Raw genomic sequence first — 18498 nt, 5'->3', positions numbered from 1 at the left:
TAACTATGCTGTCAGATCATAAACACATATAAACACCATGGAGCAATCATTAGACACAACACATAAAAATGGAGAACACAACATCCAGGCCATGTAGTTCCATGTAAAGACACATTTGTTTATGTTTACACAGTAAATGCATTTACATAGCAATAAAGAAAATTGATTTTGGATTTTGAAACACTGGATTTTGGTGTTTCAACACCCATTTACACTTTCCTAATGTATGACTATGTTTTAGCCTGTGCACCTCTGTTTTACCAACCGTCCCTGGAGGAGAAGATCCCTTACTAAATTGCTCCTCCCAAGGTTTCTTCAATTTTTTCTCCTCTAGTTAGTTTTTCTGGGAGTTTTTCCTGTCTTCCTTGAGGGTTGAGGTTGGCTGGGTGGCAGTTCTATCAGCGTATGTGAAGGCCGCTGTGACATTTCTTGTAAAAAGGGCTATATAAATACTGTGCATTTGATTTGGTTTGAAAATATTACAGTAACCATCACAACTTACAGTAGTACTGTCAACAAAGAACAAAGAAAAACGGGGTAAAAACCCTCTGGTGTGCTGGATCCAGCCTTAAAAAACACTCCACACCTATGTCACCACAGGCCAATTCCATTGATTGTAGGAGATTTACCCTGGTATATGGGTTTCGGTCATAGACCTTTCACCGCCACACAGAGAAAAACTATGGTGGAAGGTAAACATTTACAGTAAAAAACTGTGGTTGATGTTGAACTATTCTTGTATATAGACACCACGGTGAAAGCTGACGTCCCAAACCACCATTAGAAACGAGTGTGAACAATTTTGAGTCATTGTATTTTACAGATGACAACTGTTTTAGTTGTGTTTACTGTTTGCCCCGTGTTTACCATTTTGCAGCACAAGTGCATCACAGTGCAAAATGTGTTTAGTGAATGAGAATGTGTTGAGAGTTTTGCCAAAAGAGTGTCTGATTTGACAAATTGGTTTAGTTCACTGAACATTTGATTCAGAGAATGGGGTTTAGTGTTTTAGCAATTGTGAAAAACTGTAATAAATATATATCCATGTAGAGGCCAAATAGAGTTAATTTTGCCATCTACCATAATGCATTCAGTTAGCCAAAGCTGGCTCCATGTCAGTGTGCATGAGCAATATACTTCTGCAAATACAAGGGCAGATACAATATACAAAGGCTGATGGGTAATCAGTCCATCCCTCCATGTATTCCAAGGCATGGCTGGTGGCCAGGGTCTTGAGGAGTTAGGGCTGGGCACAAAGGGACGGCTGGAGGGGTTAAGGCTGGGAGGGGTTAGACCTGGACACTTGGGGATGGATGGAGGGGTTAGGGCTGTGCACCTTGGGCTGGCTGGAGGCGCCCTTAGGGATTAGCACTAGACGACTCACTTACAGACAAACAGATGTCCTGGGGAGAAACATATTCAAGCTGCAGAGGAACTACAGGCACATTTTCTAGTCTTTGGCTATGCAGCATGAGGCTATTACCACACAAAAGCTTTTGGGGGTATATGAAATGAAAAGAATAGGCAGGAGACAAATTGGAGGGATGTTTAAAAGCATGAAACAAGCAGCCTGTCTTCCCTCAGGCAACTCAGCAAATGAAGGAATATTTTTGTATTTTTCGTTTTGACGATGATTGGAGACATACTGTACTGTGGTAAAAGACTACGAGTGGTTGAGAAGTTGAATGTGTTCAATGGGTTCCAAAAATGTTCGTCAAACTGCAAGAACAGTCCTTATAAAAAAAAGTACAAACATTTCCAATTTCTAATGAAAAACTCTAATTAGCACTAAAACAAGTTTATGAAAAAAAAAACAGTTTAGCACCAATATTACATACCCAACGAACAGTTGAGCAGAAAGGAGGGGAGAAGATAGAGGAGGGGAGGGAACGAGTAGGGGAGGTGGGGAGAGAGGAGGGGAGGTGGAAGAAAGTGCATGGAGGGTGGGGGGATAGAGGAGGGGACAGTGATATAGAGAGGAGAGGATGTGATGGAGAGAGTAGGGGAGATAATGGAGAGAGGAGGGGAAATGGGGGAGATGGTCGGATGGATGATGAAGAGAGGAGATGGGGTGGAGGAAAGAGGAGAGGAGGTGGGGGAGAGAGGAGGGGAGGTGATAGAGAGGAGGGGGGAGAGGAGGGGAGGTAGGAGAGGTATGTACCTTTGCAAGGTCGCGTCTCAAACACCTGCTGGGGACAGTTGTCCAGGTTCTCCAGCACCGTTACCACGACAGCTCTGGAGCGAGCCTGTCGACCCGTGGTCTCGAAGCTCCGCCCCTCCAGACAGGTCAGCTGGCACGAGCTCCAGGAAGACCAGTCAGTCAGGTGACAGTCTCCTGCACACAGAGATGAATCGAGCGTTAATGTTCCATTCTGGATTGTAATGTATTTTATATTAACACTTGAGGGGCAATTGTTTTATTTGTCATCTTTCTGAGGCTATTTTTGAGTGATTGGCTTATTTGTATAAGGGGAGCTTAATCAATTGCACCTCCACAATGACATTTCTCACAGGAAATAAGCTTTTGAGCCGGGTCTATTGTACATGAGACATCAATGCATAAGAGAGGAATTCATCTATTATGCGTGTTAATAAATACATATTATAAATATCATATTAGCAGATTCTTTAGCGAAGGTCATACATCAATATCCCTTTCTAATCCACGGTGAGGACACTCTCTCCCAACCATCGCTGCTCTTTCTGCATCGGCCCCTCAGCCATGACACCTCTTTGATTCTGTGCCCTGACTTGACATTAAAGCCAATCTGTGCGGCGAAGCAGCTCATTATGCTTCATCTTCACAGGTCCCCGCTCTGTTTTCACCCCTGCCTGCTGAAACCTAGGCTGTACCATGAGCTGCTGAGGAGAGGACTCTCTGCTCCACTTCCTCCACCCCAGACACACAGCATAGGCTGCAGTGAGGAACCCTCTTGCTCCTCTTCCACCTCCACCCGTGAGCAGTTCAGGCCAAGATTAGGTGAGGTTGGCCGAGCCAACACAGCCCACATCTACAGAGCAAGGAAACGCCTCTCTCCATGCCCCAAGAGACACATCACAGCCCAGCCAAGTCTAGTCCAGTAGAGCCCTGTCTAGACACTCCAGCCAGTCTAGTCTAGTTGGTCCGGTCCAGCCCAGCTCAAGTAGTTCAAGGTGATCAGCAGAGTACCAGGGCAAGGGATGGAGCAGGGCAGCAGCAGGTCCTGCTCGCTCTCTCTCCACAGCCTCCCTCCACACAGGCCCTCGTCCACAGCCTTGGCAGAGGAGGTTGTGGGCCAGTCTCCTTCATGGACTACACAGGTCAGGTTCCTCCTGCGCACCCCTTCCCCACACACTGCTCCCTGGAAATACAACAGAACACAACATTTTATTACATTACACAGTATACACTGCAATACAACACAAAATAACATAATATACAAAAGCGCAACACAACACAACATAGCACAACACAATAAAATACAAGATAAAACATCAGATAGATCTCAGATATGTCTTGACCAAAGTGGCCTCTTTTGACAAATATAATTAAAAAAACACACATTTATAGTATACATAATTATTAGGGCTGTGAAAAATAACGAGTTAACGCACTATGATTAAATTACAGGATTAATTCGTTATTTTTGTTTAACGCATTTAACGTAATATACCCACAATTCCACCCAACCTGCAACTTCTGGATGAGAAAGTTGTTTTGCAGAAAAGTTTTGCGAGTGGCAACGGGTGACTCGAGCATCAAGGTACCGCAAAATCAAAGACGCACACTAATGACAGAAATTCGGAAAATCGGTAATGTGTAATTAATCATGATTAATCCAGAGAAACCTGTGATTAATTTGATTAACATTTTTAATCATTTCACAGCCCTAATAATTATATACATAAATAAACTCTATATAGAAAGTGGTACAAAATTGCTAAATCTGTATGTGTTGTTAAACCACAGCAGGATGGGTTGTCATTGTTAAAGATCCTGTAAAGCAAATTCCATGATTTGCTTCTCAGTACATTATATACGTGTGAAATTAGTTCCTGAAATCATGTGCAAAGCGCGAAAACGTTGTCGCACTGAAATGTGGATTTAGACCGTTGAACAGTTTATTTTCCGTTTTCAGCTCAGGTTTTGTATAGGCGGAGTCAAAACCCGACCGATCTACGTCATAGAGACCTATCTATGTCAGATCACAGACGGTTGCATTCTGTTACTCAGCTGGTACGATGCTAAGACAAAGTAATTAATTCATAAAACACTCAGAGACTGCAGGTAGGTCTGTTCTGATATCTGTAATTGATTTAGCTAGTGTTGCTGTGGTTGCTAAATTCAATAAATTCGAGGGTGCGGAGATTCACCTCCTTCAGGCGACACGCCCTCCCAGTCTCAAGCAGAAAAGACTTCTGATTTTCTCTGATTTCAAAGCCTCATTTAACATACTTGTCTGTGTTTCTTTTTCCGTTCGAATATGGATGGGTAGTTAACAACACATCCTTCTGTGGCGTAATGAATTTAAAAAAAATGTTCAATTCCACTTTACAGGATCTTTAAGTTAGTGAGGGGCTGGTAGAGTAATGAGAGAGGGGAGACAGAGAGAGGGCAATGGGGGAGAGAGAGAGAAAGAGCGAAAGAGACAGAAATAAATAAAGGATGGGAAGAGAGAAAGAGAGAAGTGAGAAAGAGAAAGAAAAAGAGTAAGGAGGAGTTGGAAATATGGTGAAGGAGAGAGAAAGAAAGACTCTGGGGATACAAGAGGGCCGCAAGACATACAATTAAAAGTCAATTCAGATGAGAAAATGAAGGGATGAGAGGACGTTGAGGGCTCTTATCCAGAGCGACTTACAGTAAGTACAGAGACATTCCCCCGAGGCAAGTAGGGTGAAGTGCCTTGCCCGAGGACACAACATCATGTGGCGCGGCGGGGAATCGATCCGGCAACCTTCTGATTACTAGCCCAACTCCCTCACCGCTCAGCCATCTGACTCCCTGACTCCCATATTAAAATCAAACTACCGCCTTTGGTTTTTACATCAATAAAAGGAGTATAGATCCGAAACATTGTTTCATTAAGAGCTACCTCATCTTACCTCCACACCTACATTATGTGTACAGTATTAGCTAAGCTATCTATAGACCTCAGTGTGTGTGTTTACAGTTTTAGCTTAGCTAGCTGTAGTCCTTTGTGTGTGTACAGTATTTACACTGTTGTCCTCAATGTGTGCCGTACCTCCACAGTGCAGGGGGTCCTGTCTCCGAGCAGCCAGGTATAGCAGGGCCTGATAGGACAGGGCTTGGTCTGGGACAGCAAGGGGGGACAGGGACGCCCCTCGTCATGGGCCTGCTGGAGGATGGTCCGGAAGCGCATGGTCTGACCTGCGGGGATCAAGGTTATTAGTTTGCATTTGCATAGTATTTCGTTTTGACTTTTTGTTTTCAAATTCAGTTTAGTTTTAATTAGTTTTTAAAGCGGGTTTGCTAGTTTAGTTTCTATGAAACTATGAAAATGCTTTGTTTTAGTTAGTGGTGGGCCGTTTCGGCGTTAACGTGCTGCGTTAACGTTACACTCTTATTGGGCGATAAAAAAATATTGCCGTTAATCGATTCTCAAAGTTGGGTTGGGAGCTGGGTCTATACTACGCAAGCTATGATGACTTTCACCTAGATATTTTAGCACGGATGTATACCTAGCCGAATTGCACTGTAGGGGGCGAGAACGAGTCTTCGAAACTGTGTGTATGCCTTGTGTATGAAATTATCACATCAAACGTGACGTGCTAACATGGATGCAGCTATGAAGCCGTCTGGTTTGCTTCAGGGAAAATGAATTTTTAAGAAGCTTCCCAATGGAAACCTCGACAAGATTAAGGTTGTTTGCACCTTGTGCTATGCGGAATTAGTTTACTGTAGGAGTTCTTCCAGTCTGAAATACCACCTAAACGCAAAGCATCCCTTAGCTAATGCGGAAGATGAAGGGCCAAGCACTGATGTAGCGCAGGGGAAGAGTCGTCGTCAAACTAGTATGTTTTAGTGCAACCGAGGCAAGCCCGTCAGCACAACTCTATCAGCCCAGCTAACTATCTAATAAACAATTAATAAACAGCAAATGTTAGCCGACTCCTCGACAGGTCTGCAAACGCCTTTGTAAACCGAGATTTGTTAAAACGTTTGTTAACCGAGACCGTAGGTCGACAAATCGAGGCGACAAAGCGTTTGCTGACTTGTCGAAGAGTAAACATTTGGTTTCTTATATACTAGTAGGGATGGGACGTATGGCACTGACGCATCAATGCTTGTGTCGCAAAACCAATACGCACAGTTTCGAAAAAGTGTTTTGGAGCTTGTATCAAATTTCGAAACCATGTGACGGATGACGTTCAATGCTTCAAACGTCACGAACTGGTTCGAAGTTTTGCCGCTCTTCTGAACCAGAGCCATGGAAGGAACGAAGCCACCGCTTCTTGTTTAAGACAAATCTCACATTGTCAGAGAAGCAGCACAAGGCATCGCTAGAGTTTCTTCCATCAGTCATTATTATTTAGCCAAATCCGTATAGTAATAATTATAAATCCGTGCATTTGTGTTGTGTTATTTTATTGAAATGAAACGTAACATGATAGGACTAGGTAGGTCTATACAGTGCCCAGAAAACAAATGTTGATGATTCGTCAACATTGTCAACAGTAATAATAATTTGTAAAAATAAAGTTCCCCCAGTTCACAATAGACCTACATATCACAAATGTTAAGAAAAAATCGGTGTTATCTAGTTTAATTGATATAAAGACCATATCGTATAAAGTCCGTCCACCCGCAACAAAAAGTAATGATTTCTTCGGTGGTGTAGTTGGTTAAAGCATTGTACGCCAACATATTGTTAATGCGAATCTGGAATCCTGAGTTCGCGCCCCAATGCAGGGACCCTCGTACGACGTTCTTTAACTTTTACTGTGAGAAAATGACATAATTCTAAAGGCCTACGGATGTATCACAACATTTTAATGTGTGAGAACTAATATCAGATCAAAATGAACACATGTAGCCTTAATTAAATATTGAATAACGTAGGGTAGTCTACCGTCGGAGACAACCACTACGCCTCATTCAGCCAGTTTAAGCGGCTGCTAGATGACGCTGTTCATTTTCAATGCGCCGATAGTTCGGCTCTTTGGGCCGGCACAATCCGGAAGAAACCACCAAAGCTTCACAAGGCATCGTTCGCCCATCCCTATATACTACAACAATACGTGGGAAGATCCCAATCAAACACGTCGAATCTGGAGCAGACGCCATGTTGTCAGAGCAATCAGCTGCACTTGCACTGGTGACGTCACTACATCTCCAAGGCAACATATCAACAACTGAACAGAACAACTGAACTCTGGTTGGTTAAAAACGTTTAATGACCTCTGCGAACATTCGGGAGGTCAATAATAACTACTTACTAACCGAGGCTGTGTTCGAAAACTTAGACAGCTGTCTTAATCCTTGATGTCTTACTAGACAGGTGTCTAACGAGACAGCTCTCTTCGGGGTAAGGTATCTTAAAAACCGTTGTTTTCGAACAGCCTATTAAGACAGGATGTACGTCATCGCGCTGCGTGTACTTGTGTGCTCGCACTAGCGCACTTTGTCAGACGGCAGTCAAGTGCATTGAGTTTATTGTCACACTAAGTCAAGTTAAGCTGTATTTAAACTTGTGTTAGATATAGGCTCAATAGCTCATAACATTTGTGTTTGTATTTCACTCATTTGATAGGATTATGATAAAACGCAGCAACTAGTGTCTGCACTGCACTGCGATGCTAGGTACTGTACGTTAACGAAAAGTCGGAGCAAATTTACAAATTAGGAGTGTTATCAATAAAATAAGTACATTTTCAGCAACTACACTGCCCATTTCTCGATACATTTTTATTCAGATGCTGATTTACAAGTACCGTTTAGCTGAAATATGAATTGTAAAAACTTAGAGCAATGGCGGTCAAAGGATTCTGTTTAACTTGTTGCTCACGGTAACCCCGCGCACAGAGTTATGGGTAATATGTGCTGCCATTAAGACAGCAAGGCAGCTCAGATGCTCTCTTAAAAAATGACCGTTATGTGACGTATTTCAAGGTATCTTATTAGACAGGAAGAGAAGATTTAAGACATTTCGAACAGACCTCGCTGTCTTAAAAGGAAGGAAGGAAGGACGCATTTTAAGACATTTCGAACACAGCCCGAGAGTGAGGTCATGCCGGGAAATATCAAACTGAGGCTGGAACGTATCTACCTCGCTATCGCTCGGTCAATACGGCAAAGCGGATCTGTATTGACCGGTGAGGAGGGCAATACGCGGCTGGCATGACTATCCATTAGCGTCAGAACGTCGTTACCGTCGTTGCCATATAATAAACGGATTTATTGACTTTTGAGAACGTCTTCTGGACCAATAGGAACAGCGTATTGGTCCAATTATTACACTAGTATATAAGAAACACAAGTACATCTTATTGAACATCATTTATTTTCATCACCAATTATCATAGTAGAACAGCTTTCTCAAGCAGTTTGTGATGCAAACACCTATCATATTCTCATGTAGGTTAATGCATGTGCACCAGCAGATACCATTTTTAAAGAAATTCCTGCATTAAAATAATTTATCATGACTGTTTGTATGATTTGGTCATTTATTATCACACTATCATTTAATTATCACGGCAAACAATTACACTGCACTAAACTGTAAGTGCAAATGTAAATTGAAAATATCAAAACCAGTCAGTATGATGACTTGAGCGAATATCATTCACGTCTTACTAAAACAGCGGCCACGCGAAAGGGAATGAGGAAACTGTCTACAAAAAAATACAATACGGGTCACGTGAAAAAAGCATCCAAAGACTCGTAGAAAGACCGAGTAGGGAAATTAACAAATAGTTTGTTTCCTCTAGCTACCAGTATAGAGCCTAGGGCTGGGCGATAAATCGATACAAATAATTATCGAAGTAATGACTTCCCTCAATAAACATATCGTAACATTAATTCATTTTCAATAATATCGATGATGTCGATAGAGAATAATTAGGAACAGCAGTCCATAAAATTTCTGTGATGAAGCAGGAAGTTGCGGAGAAATGGTAGCCTACGCTCACTAAAATATACTGAGCACCTTGAGTGGAGTAGCTAATGTTGACCGCGGAAAATTAGTCTTATTGCCGAAAACAGTGGCAGCGATAGGGTGACCAGACGTCCTCTTTTACCCGGACATGTCCTCTTTTTGAGACCTAAAAAATGCGTCCGGCAGGGATTCCAAAATCGTCTGGGATTTTGCCTCGTTGGATATTTGTGTTTCTCTGGGTCTTTCACAAACTAATTATTACGCCGGCCTTACAAGTTTTGGCAGGGTATCTATGGAGTTAGATTAGTTTCATAATTCAAACAAACAAACGCAACACGATTCAAACAAACTTAACACGATCCAAGCAAACGTAACACGATTCATACAAACATAACACGATCCAAACAAACGTAACACGATTCACAAATGTATTTAGTGATTCACAAATGTAACGCAATTCACAAATAAATGACCCTATTACATTAGTTTGCAACCTGACACACACAAGTTACAAATCCCTGCATTCGTTGGTGTGAATCCCTGCATTCGTTGGTGTGAATCCCTGCATTCGTTGGTGTGGATTTTTGGAACTTTCCTGACGCGCTTAGATTCATAAATGCATTTTTTATAAAGGATATCCTCTGCAGCCTATCAGATGTCTCCAATTTTAGCCAATCACCGGAGAATGTCTAATATGGGTAGACGGGCTCTGCGTTAGCCTAAGAAACACGGAAAATGACTAAACATGAATCCTGCCATTCTCAACAATATTCAATCACGTATGATCATCGGTTTAATAAGATTAACAAGCAACATTTCACCTACATGCTACCAGACGACATTGCTCGTGATCTGAGGGAGACGATGTCCGTCATGGCAGGTTGTTGAAGACCACATAGACACGTTAATGTGATTGGCTAAAATTGGAAGAGACGATCTGATAGGCTGCAGAGGATATCTTTTAGAAAAAATGCATTTGTGAATCTAAGCGCGTCAGGAAAGTTCCAAAAAATCCACACCAACGAATGCAGGGATTCACACCAACGAATGCAGGGATTTGCTTGTGTTTTGCTAATTTGTGAATCACGAAATACATTTGTGAATCGTGTTACGTTTGTTTAAATCGTGTTACGTTTGTTTGTTTGAATCGTGTTATGTTTGTATGAATCGTGTTACGTTTGTTTGGATCGTGTTAAGTTTGTTTGAATCGTGTTGCGTTTGTTTGTTTGAATTATGAAACTAATCTAACTCCATAGGTATCTCCCTTACGTTCCACCTTCTTGCACGAGCTCTGACCGTCGAGAGAACTGTCATTGGTCAACCGTCTTTTCAGTGTTGCCATATGCACGATAATTATCCTCCAAATACGATGATAGTGAGCCTTTGGTATGATACCATTTCCAATCTGGCTACAATGTGAGCACCTTGCCGCATTTGTTGAATATATGAGGAGGACTGAAAAGTGTCTTAATTTTCTTCTGTTAATGTGACCATAAGCAATGTATTATTTAGAATTTTGTATTTGTTATCATTAATGCTTTAATATATGGATAAGACACATTAAAGACATTAAACTACCAACAACAGAAGCACTGGACTAAATGTCCGCTCCCCCCCGCGACGAAGTGTTCTCTTTTTCACAAACTCAAATCGGGTCACCCTAGGCAGCAATAGCCATGGCGAGGGAGCAACTTCCAATGAAGAAATTATTTTATACAGGGTTCGTCTTCTTCAGTTATTTCGAAGTTGTTTGGCTTTTTGAAATCCGACAAAGAGCAGAGCAATGTTCGGTGCAAAATTGGTGCACTAAACAACAGGTGGCTACCAAGTTTGGTAATACGACAAACTGCAAATGTGGACTTCTTGTTGACTTCGACCTATGGTCTTGGTTAACAAACGTTTTAACAAATCTCTGCTTACAAAGTATGGAGGATTATAGGGGCCAAAACTAAATAAATAAATACTTGGATAAATAAATAATTATATAACACAAAGCTTAAATAAATGACACAAAATATATAAATGTTACATGTATTTGTGTGTATATATATGTTTACGTTTTCATGTGTTTACATTTATTCATTTATACTTACATTTATTCATTTATACTTACATTTATTTATTTATACTTACATTTATGTATTTATACTTACATTTATCCACGGTGAAACTTCCTGCAGCAAAATAAATCTGTCGTCCCCCGTCACAAAGTCAGGGGGCGGGTCAAAGTCTCTGATTGGTGGTTCAACTTGAATCGACTGCTTTTGACTATTCCAAGGTGGCAGCACCTTGTGCGGATTCAATGAATGAAATATTGAATGCTACAGTGGTCGAAATGTTGGCGGAAACTGAAGAGATGGAGGCACCTGCCAGTTCACTTTTTTTTTACATCATATTGAGAGCTTCGCTGAAATTATAGGAATGATATTGGCCCTAACTGACACAGACATCAATGAAAATGTGTTCACGATCCTCAGCGAGATGATACAGCATAGGGGTGGGCATATCGATCTTAAGACCGACAGTGGCCGGGTTGGGAAACCCGGCAACTATCGATACCAACGTTGGTATCAAAAGCCTGATTGATAGCGTGATAAGATCGATACTTAAGTTTCATTCCACACTGAGTACACAACTCCCTTTACATCATAGTGGTTGTGCAAACACCGTCTAACTTCGCTCAAACTCACTTTGCCCCTCCACTGCTTTTCTAAGCCCAAAGTATCGGTATTGGCAATACTGGCCCTGTATTTACTCCTTGGTATCGGATCTATACCACATCGTGCAGTGTCGCACACCCCTAGCAGCTGTAGAGTGAGGCGATAGAGGATCCCTCTAGCTTGAAGAGAGCTTGATCGACTGGTTGAGCCTGCCTGGTGTGTAATACTGTTCATTCACCAATCAGAGGCTTTGACCCGCCCCCTGACTTGGTGACGGGGGGACGACAGATTTATTTTGCTGCAGGAAGTTTCACAGTGGATAAATGTAAGTATCAATACATAAATGTAAGTATAAATAAATAAATTTAAGTATAAATAAATAAATGTAAGTATAAATGAATAAATGTAAGTATAAATGAATAAATGTAAACACATGAAAACGTAAACATATATATATATACACACAAATACATGTAACATTTATATATTTTGTGTCATTTATTTAAGCTTTGTGTTATATAATTATTTATTTATCCAAGTATTTATTTATTTAGTTTTGGCCCCTATAATCTTCCATAACAAAGGCGTTTGTTGATCTGTCGAAAAGTCCATATTAGTTTTTTATAATAATACAACAACACGTAGGAAAGTCCCAAATCAAACACAACGAATCTAGAGCAGACACCATGTTGTCAACATCTCCAAGGCAACCGCTTGCTAGGTCCGTAAATTGTTTGCTGACCTCTTAGAACGTCTCTGGACCAATAAGAACAGCGTATTGGTCCAAATATAAAACTAGTATATAAGAAACCTTTTTTACCACCTGAAGCAAAATTACTCGTTGGAACATGTAGAAAGTGTGAGTTTTCTGCCAAGGTATTGACAGGTAGGCTATTGATAAAAAAGCAAGGTTTTAAAAAGTTAAAGGGTCGTGCTCCCTGGCCGCAAACATTTCTCTCACACCGCTCTGCCTAAACTTTATGCCGAGTGTAAGGAAAAAGTTGAGGAAGAGACTTATTTTGCTACTACTACAGATCTGTAGTAGTAGCAATTTTTTTTTACCCGTATCGCCCAGCCCTAATAGAGCCTATGCAGGTCACGTGAAAAATGATCCAAAGACTCGTAGAAAGACCGAGTCGGGAAATGAACGAATCGTTTGTTTCCTCTAGCTACCAGTACAGAGCCTATGCAGGTCACTTGAAAATTGATCCAAAGACTTTTACCCGAAGACCGAGTCGGGAAATGAACGAATCATTTCTGTTTACTTGGACAAGCCTATGCAACAGTCCCGATGTGCGGCCATGAGAAAATGAACGAATCACTCTTTGAGAGTTACTCCCGAGTCCTTGTAAGGATTCGTTCAAAATGAACGAATCGTTCAAAATGAACGAATCGTTCAAAATGAACGAATCGTTCAAAATGAACGAATCGTTCACGAACGACATCACTAATAGACACTACCCGAATGTGAGAGGCGGTTAGAACCGAAACTGTACTGTACTGTAGCGAGTGGTACGTGCCAGTGGAGCGAGTGGTACGTGCCAGTGGAGCGAGTGGTATGTGCCAGTGGAGCGAGTGGTACGTGCTAGTGGCTAGTGGTGACAGTAGCTAGACAATGAAACAACAAATTGGCATCTTATTTTCTCTCTCTTTGCACCTCAGCTTCCCTCAACCAATACAAAATGTAGTGTTCATTCAACATTACATCACATATTCAATGCACACTACTAGCCAAGAGCTATTCAAATTTGACCAGAAAACATTTAGCAAATTAATGTTAACGTCACGAAAAAATATATCCAGAGGAGATAACAGTGCCACCTAGAGCAGGGGTTCTCAAACATTTCAGCCCACGACCCCTAAAATGATGGTGCTAGTGACTCGCGACCCCCGCATCCACAGAGGTGGTTTACGTATACCTGGGAGTAAAAATAGGCCCAGGACTTTGATCCAGACCCGCCCACCAGAACCGGTCCCCGTATACGCCACCACAGCTGCCCTACTAATGCATGCACATTCTGAGTTAGATGTGATGCTAGTTCGGAAGATCAATAGTTAATGCGAGCACGCAATCCAAATTTTTTTTGCCTTTATTTGAGCGCAACATATTTTTTAAGCTTTGTGTAAAATAAACAAAGCCGTTTTTCAATCGGTAAAACTTTGTGCGTAGCAACCCACCTTCTGACTTCAAGTTCCAATGACTCTCCGTTATGTTAAATGACCGGACTACTTGTGGAATGATATGAAAGATGTGAATTAGAAGCACAAAACCCGTTGCCAATGACAGCGGTTGTAAACTTTTTGCAGCGATGAATATCAAGAAATTACAGACCTGCGAATGCAGACATTTAACCTACATATGGCCCATTCAAATCAACAGAACTTTTTTGGAACATTCTGAAGAGCTGTATAATAACTATTTTAAAGGATTTTTGAATGGATGCTAATGGATGCTAATCTTTAAAAATCTCATGTAACCACTCATTACAGTACAGTACAGTTTTGGTTCTAACCATAGACTTATATATTAATAGACACAGCTAGATTTTTCTTCCAAGATGGCGTCCCCATTCATTTCTATGAAAAGTGCTCAGTGGCGCAGTGAGGCAAGCGAGAGCGCGAAATGGACCGCGCCATCTTTCCAGACCGACTTGTCTGGTCTTGCGCAGAAGCTGGCTCCTAGCTCCAAAACTCTTTTCTTTCTTTTTTTTATACTTTATTATTCAAGTACAAATACAAAAACACATTGACAACATTAAATGAACCCATACATACATGGAAAAAGGGGCGCAGGAGATTTACATTAAAGAGGTTGTAAGGCATTGTAAATGTTTAGAGTTTGGATGGCTTTCTTATTTGTCAGTCCTTTCAAAGTTTCAAAATATAATTTCGTGTCACTTTTAAATTGGTGAATATTTGGTTCTTTCAGACCATTTCAGACATTTATGGATATAACATTTTCCAAATATAATTAAAATATTCCAAATGAAAACATGGCATTTAACCAAATCATTATCTTTATAGTAAAAAATGATATCTTGTTTTTGTAATTTTATCCTAGAGCCACACAATACATGAAATACATCCTCCACCTCAATCCAGAACAATCTGACATAAAGACATTCACAAAACAAATGAGCAATCGTCTCTGTGAAGACACCACAAAATATGCAGGATTCAGAAAGATCCGATTTCTTTAAAATGTGATTTGTTGGGTAGATGCAATGGACAATTTTGAAATATACTTCATTTACTTTATTATTAACAACATATTTATTATAATAGGTCAAAATCAAATTCCAATTGATATTCCCAAAGTGGTTATTCCAATAATGTTTGCACCGAGCAGCTGTGGGGCAATATATCAAATGTCTAAAATATCTATTATTGCACTTTTTATCCTTTATGTCAATGCCATTTAATAAAACGTCTGTTCTAAATGTTGACTGGTCATTATATACATTCCTACCCTGCAGCACTCTTATGTAACCCGTGGGTATAGAATCAAATACTATGCTATAATCTCGTGCAATTATTGGAATTTTAAACTTCCTTAAAAATTCGGAATACGTAAGTAACTGACCGTTGTCATTAATCAACTGGGAGATCAGTAAAATATTGTTTCGGACCTATTTGGGATAGAATATTGACTAGTTTTTATACATTAAGTCTTTATTATTCCATATCAAATGTTTGTGGGGTGATAAATTGTGTTTATACATAAGAAGCCAACATAAAAGAGCCAGTCTATGAAAGTTAAAGCTGAAGAAGGATTTTATTGATACCAAAATTGCATTTTAGTAAGAATTCAATACCCCCAACGTTTTGAAAAATTAAATTTGGAATGAAATATCACATTTTATCTTTATTATTTATTTAATGTTTAATCCAGTTCACCTTGGAAATTATATTAGATGTATGGAAATCAAGAACATTCAGACCTCCTTGATTGTATGGACTACATAAAGTATTTTAGTTTAAATAGTGAGGCTTATTTTTCTATATGAAATTGAATAATGTAGAATCCATTTTCTTAATAAAAGGTTTTGAAACATCTAAAACATTGGCCGGATAAACTACTCTGGATAATCCTTCAGTTTTGGACAAAAGTACCCGACCTTTGAGTGATAGATTTCTCATGAACCATCTATCACATTTATTTTTTACTTTTGGAATGAGTTGGATTTCATCCTTTCTGTCTGACTTTACAAATATGAATTCCTAAGTATGTTACTTCCTCTTTAACAGAGATACCCTCAAATTCTGTTGAATGTATATTGCTTTCTTTAAGTGGAAAAAGGGTACTTTTTTATTTATTTAATGCTAATCCTGAACATTTAGATAATACATTAAGACAATCAATAACTTTTTTAACCTGAAATTATTTTAAGAAAATGGCTGTGTCATCAGCTAGCTGGCAAAATTTTACCTCATCAGACAACTTAATTTTTAACCACTTTAATTACAAGATGGAGAAAAACTTTGAGTAGATGGAATATCCACAAATCTGTAGGCAATGTAGACAGAAGACAGATTAGAAATATCATATTTTGATTAAAAGTTATGACCATTCTAGTGACTAGTAGAGACATAGGAGTAGGGGGTACCTGCAGAGCCGGAGACCCCGGAGAGCTGCAGTTTCAGGATCGCAGTTTCAGGACCGCAGTTCTAGGACCCTCGTTTTATCTGACAGCGCCACGTAGCGAATAGAATAAACATGGACCGGAACAAGATAATATTTTCCTGCAGTAGTGAATATTGTAGGATTACGGCTCAGAACAAGATGGACTAGAATCAGAGTGTAAGTAGCTAATGTGAATCGCGTATGGTTATGTATAAACCAATTCTGGCGTCTTGAATTGGACAACTTTAGCTAGCTAACTTCAACTTTGCTGTCAAAATCATTTCACGACACTGGAGTGGTTTTCAACGTCAAACAAACTACTTGATTAGCTAGAGCTAACATTCAGTAGTTATAGCACTAGCTAGCTAGCTCTACACACATAGCTTTTAAAAACGAACTGTAAATTGTTACTCTGTTTATTTGTTTAATGAAACAGTAGCGCGACGTAGCTTATATAAATCAAGTATTGTTCAACATATTTAAGTTAGCTAAACGTTCAAAACAATTCTGGTAAAATGATCTGTTCACTTATGATAATTTTATGAAATATGAACTTTTAGACTATTTGTTTTATTTTATTGAAACCATAGTGCGATTTTGGCAAGCCCAACTACTGTAGGTGTCTCATGATAAAGCCAGCACATTATTAAAACTTAAAACAAATTATAGGTTAAAAGCAACTGGATTCGATCTGTCAACTAAACGAAATCTGCAGCCTTTTGTCTTCAAAATTAACCATATAATTTTTGTAGGCCATCATATAGGCTACGGCCTGAGTATGCTGAGGAATCCCTGCAAGATGCAGAAAAGGTCTTCATCTCTGGACCAGTTTATCATCGGAGGTAAGTAGTAGTAGTAATGTATGTACATTTTCTGCACAATGCCATACAACTTTATAATCTACTATTAATACCTTTATTAATCAACCACTTAAGTAATGCTAATTAATGTACACTACTTTTTTAGGGTAACTCATATGTATGCTTACCTATAAGTAATATTGACTGTACTATTTCAGTGAAGTGGAGGAGTTTGATAGGGGGATATCTAAACAATTGCGCACTGAAGGGAAAAGTCAAATATCCATAATGTTTTTTTTATATTTGTTTTTCTTGCTTCTATCTCTCATTGAAGGATGAAGTTGTATGGAGGTCTAGATGGAGTGATATGGAGGGGATGGAGTGATATGGAGGGGTGATTGTCATTGTTTGGCAATTATTCAAAATAAACAATGTATATCTTGAATCTGCCCTGAGAGTCAACCTTGTGTCTTGCCTCTCTAACATTACACATTTGTGGTTGAGATTGAGTGACTGCAAAAGCCATAGCAAATAGAATAGAATTTCACTTTTCCAGAACTTTGTGGTGTCAGACACATCCAAAATGTAGCATGCACACAGGCATGTGCAGTATTTACAGGAATATGAAAGATGATCTGATCCACTGATGTGATCAATGTTTTGAGTCATGTCCATACAAAACATCATCTAGCATGCCCATCCACACCAAAGGAAGCATCCTCATGCAGCCCATCCACCATAGAGGTTCACCACCAGCAGCAGAGAAGGAAGCGGTGGATCCTCCGCAGCACCACCATCCCACATTACTCAAAGAAAATGTTTTTTTTGTGATGATGACATTAAATAAATTAAAGTATAGAGTTAAACTTGTATTTCCTCAGATAACCTTGATATTTGTGTATAATAGAGCATAAAATAAAATAATGAAACGAATCACAGAATACGTACATTGCATAAGTATTTTGACAGAACCCTGTATGTGTGTGGAATTTAATTATCTGCAGTATGAATCAAGGATTTACTCATGTTTAATAGTTGTATTACCAACAGATGTGGTTACATTCTGTTAAAGGCACTAGAGCTATTCCACAAACACAAGCTTAGCATGTGCTTTTAGTTTTTCCAGATGGGAGTGCATGATGCAGGAAAATTAGGGCAGCATCATCGAGATTTCTACACTTCATGTAGGCAAACTGGAGTTGATCTGCCAGGTTCTGGATTGTCTCTTGTAGTTAGAAAAGTATCAGACATTCAAAACACTTCATCACCACTGATGTAAGAGCTACATGTTGGAAGTAACTGGGAAGCCTGTCTGC

At 39.8% G+C, this 18498-nt stretch overlaps 1 protein-coding gene and 1 long non-coding RNA gene across 2 annotated transcripts in view; one reads left to right on the top strand and one right to left on the bottom strand.

Moving 5' to 3' along the window:
• The window catches only part of thsd7ba (thrombospondin, type I, domain containing 7Ba), a 284654-nt gene that overhangs the window by 11314 nt on the left and 254842 nt on the right, over window positions 1–18498 (bottom strand). Inside the window, exons 23-25 of the mRNA XM_047047538.1 lie at window positions 5223–5368; window positions 3170–3341; window positions 2162–2335 (exon numbers count right to left, since the gene is read on the bottom strand). Of these exons, the coding sequence (XP_046903494.1) occupies window positions 2162–2335; window positions 3170–3341; window positions 5223–5368 (492 nt within the window). The remainder of the gene's footprint in view (window positions 1–2161; window positions 2336–3169; window positions 3342–5222; window positions 5369–18498) is intronic.
• LOC124485432 lies at window positions 16413–18088 on the top strand. The gene is made up of 3 exons (XR_006958062.1): window positions 16413–16559; window positions 17135–17224; window positions 17517–18088. It is a non-coding gene; the product is annotated as an uncharacterized LOC124485432 (long non-coding RNA).

Source organism: Hypomesus transpacificus, chromosome 23 (genome assembly GCF_021917145.1).
Source record: "Hypomesus transpacificus isolate Combined female chromosome 23, fHypTra1, whole genome shotgun sequence".
In the NCBI taxonomy this organism is placed as follows: Eukaryota; Metazoa; Chordata; class Actinopteri; order Osmeriformes; family Osmeridae; genus Hypomesus; species Hypomesus transpacificus.
The sequence above is the reverse complement of the archived record's forward strand: the minus strand, read 5'-3'. Positions and strand labels throughout refer to the sequence as shown.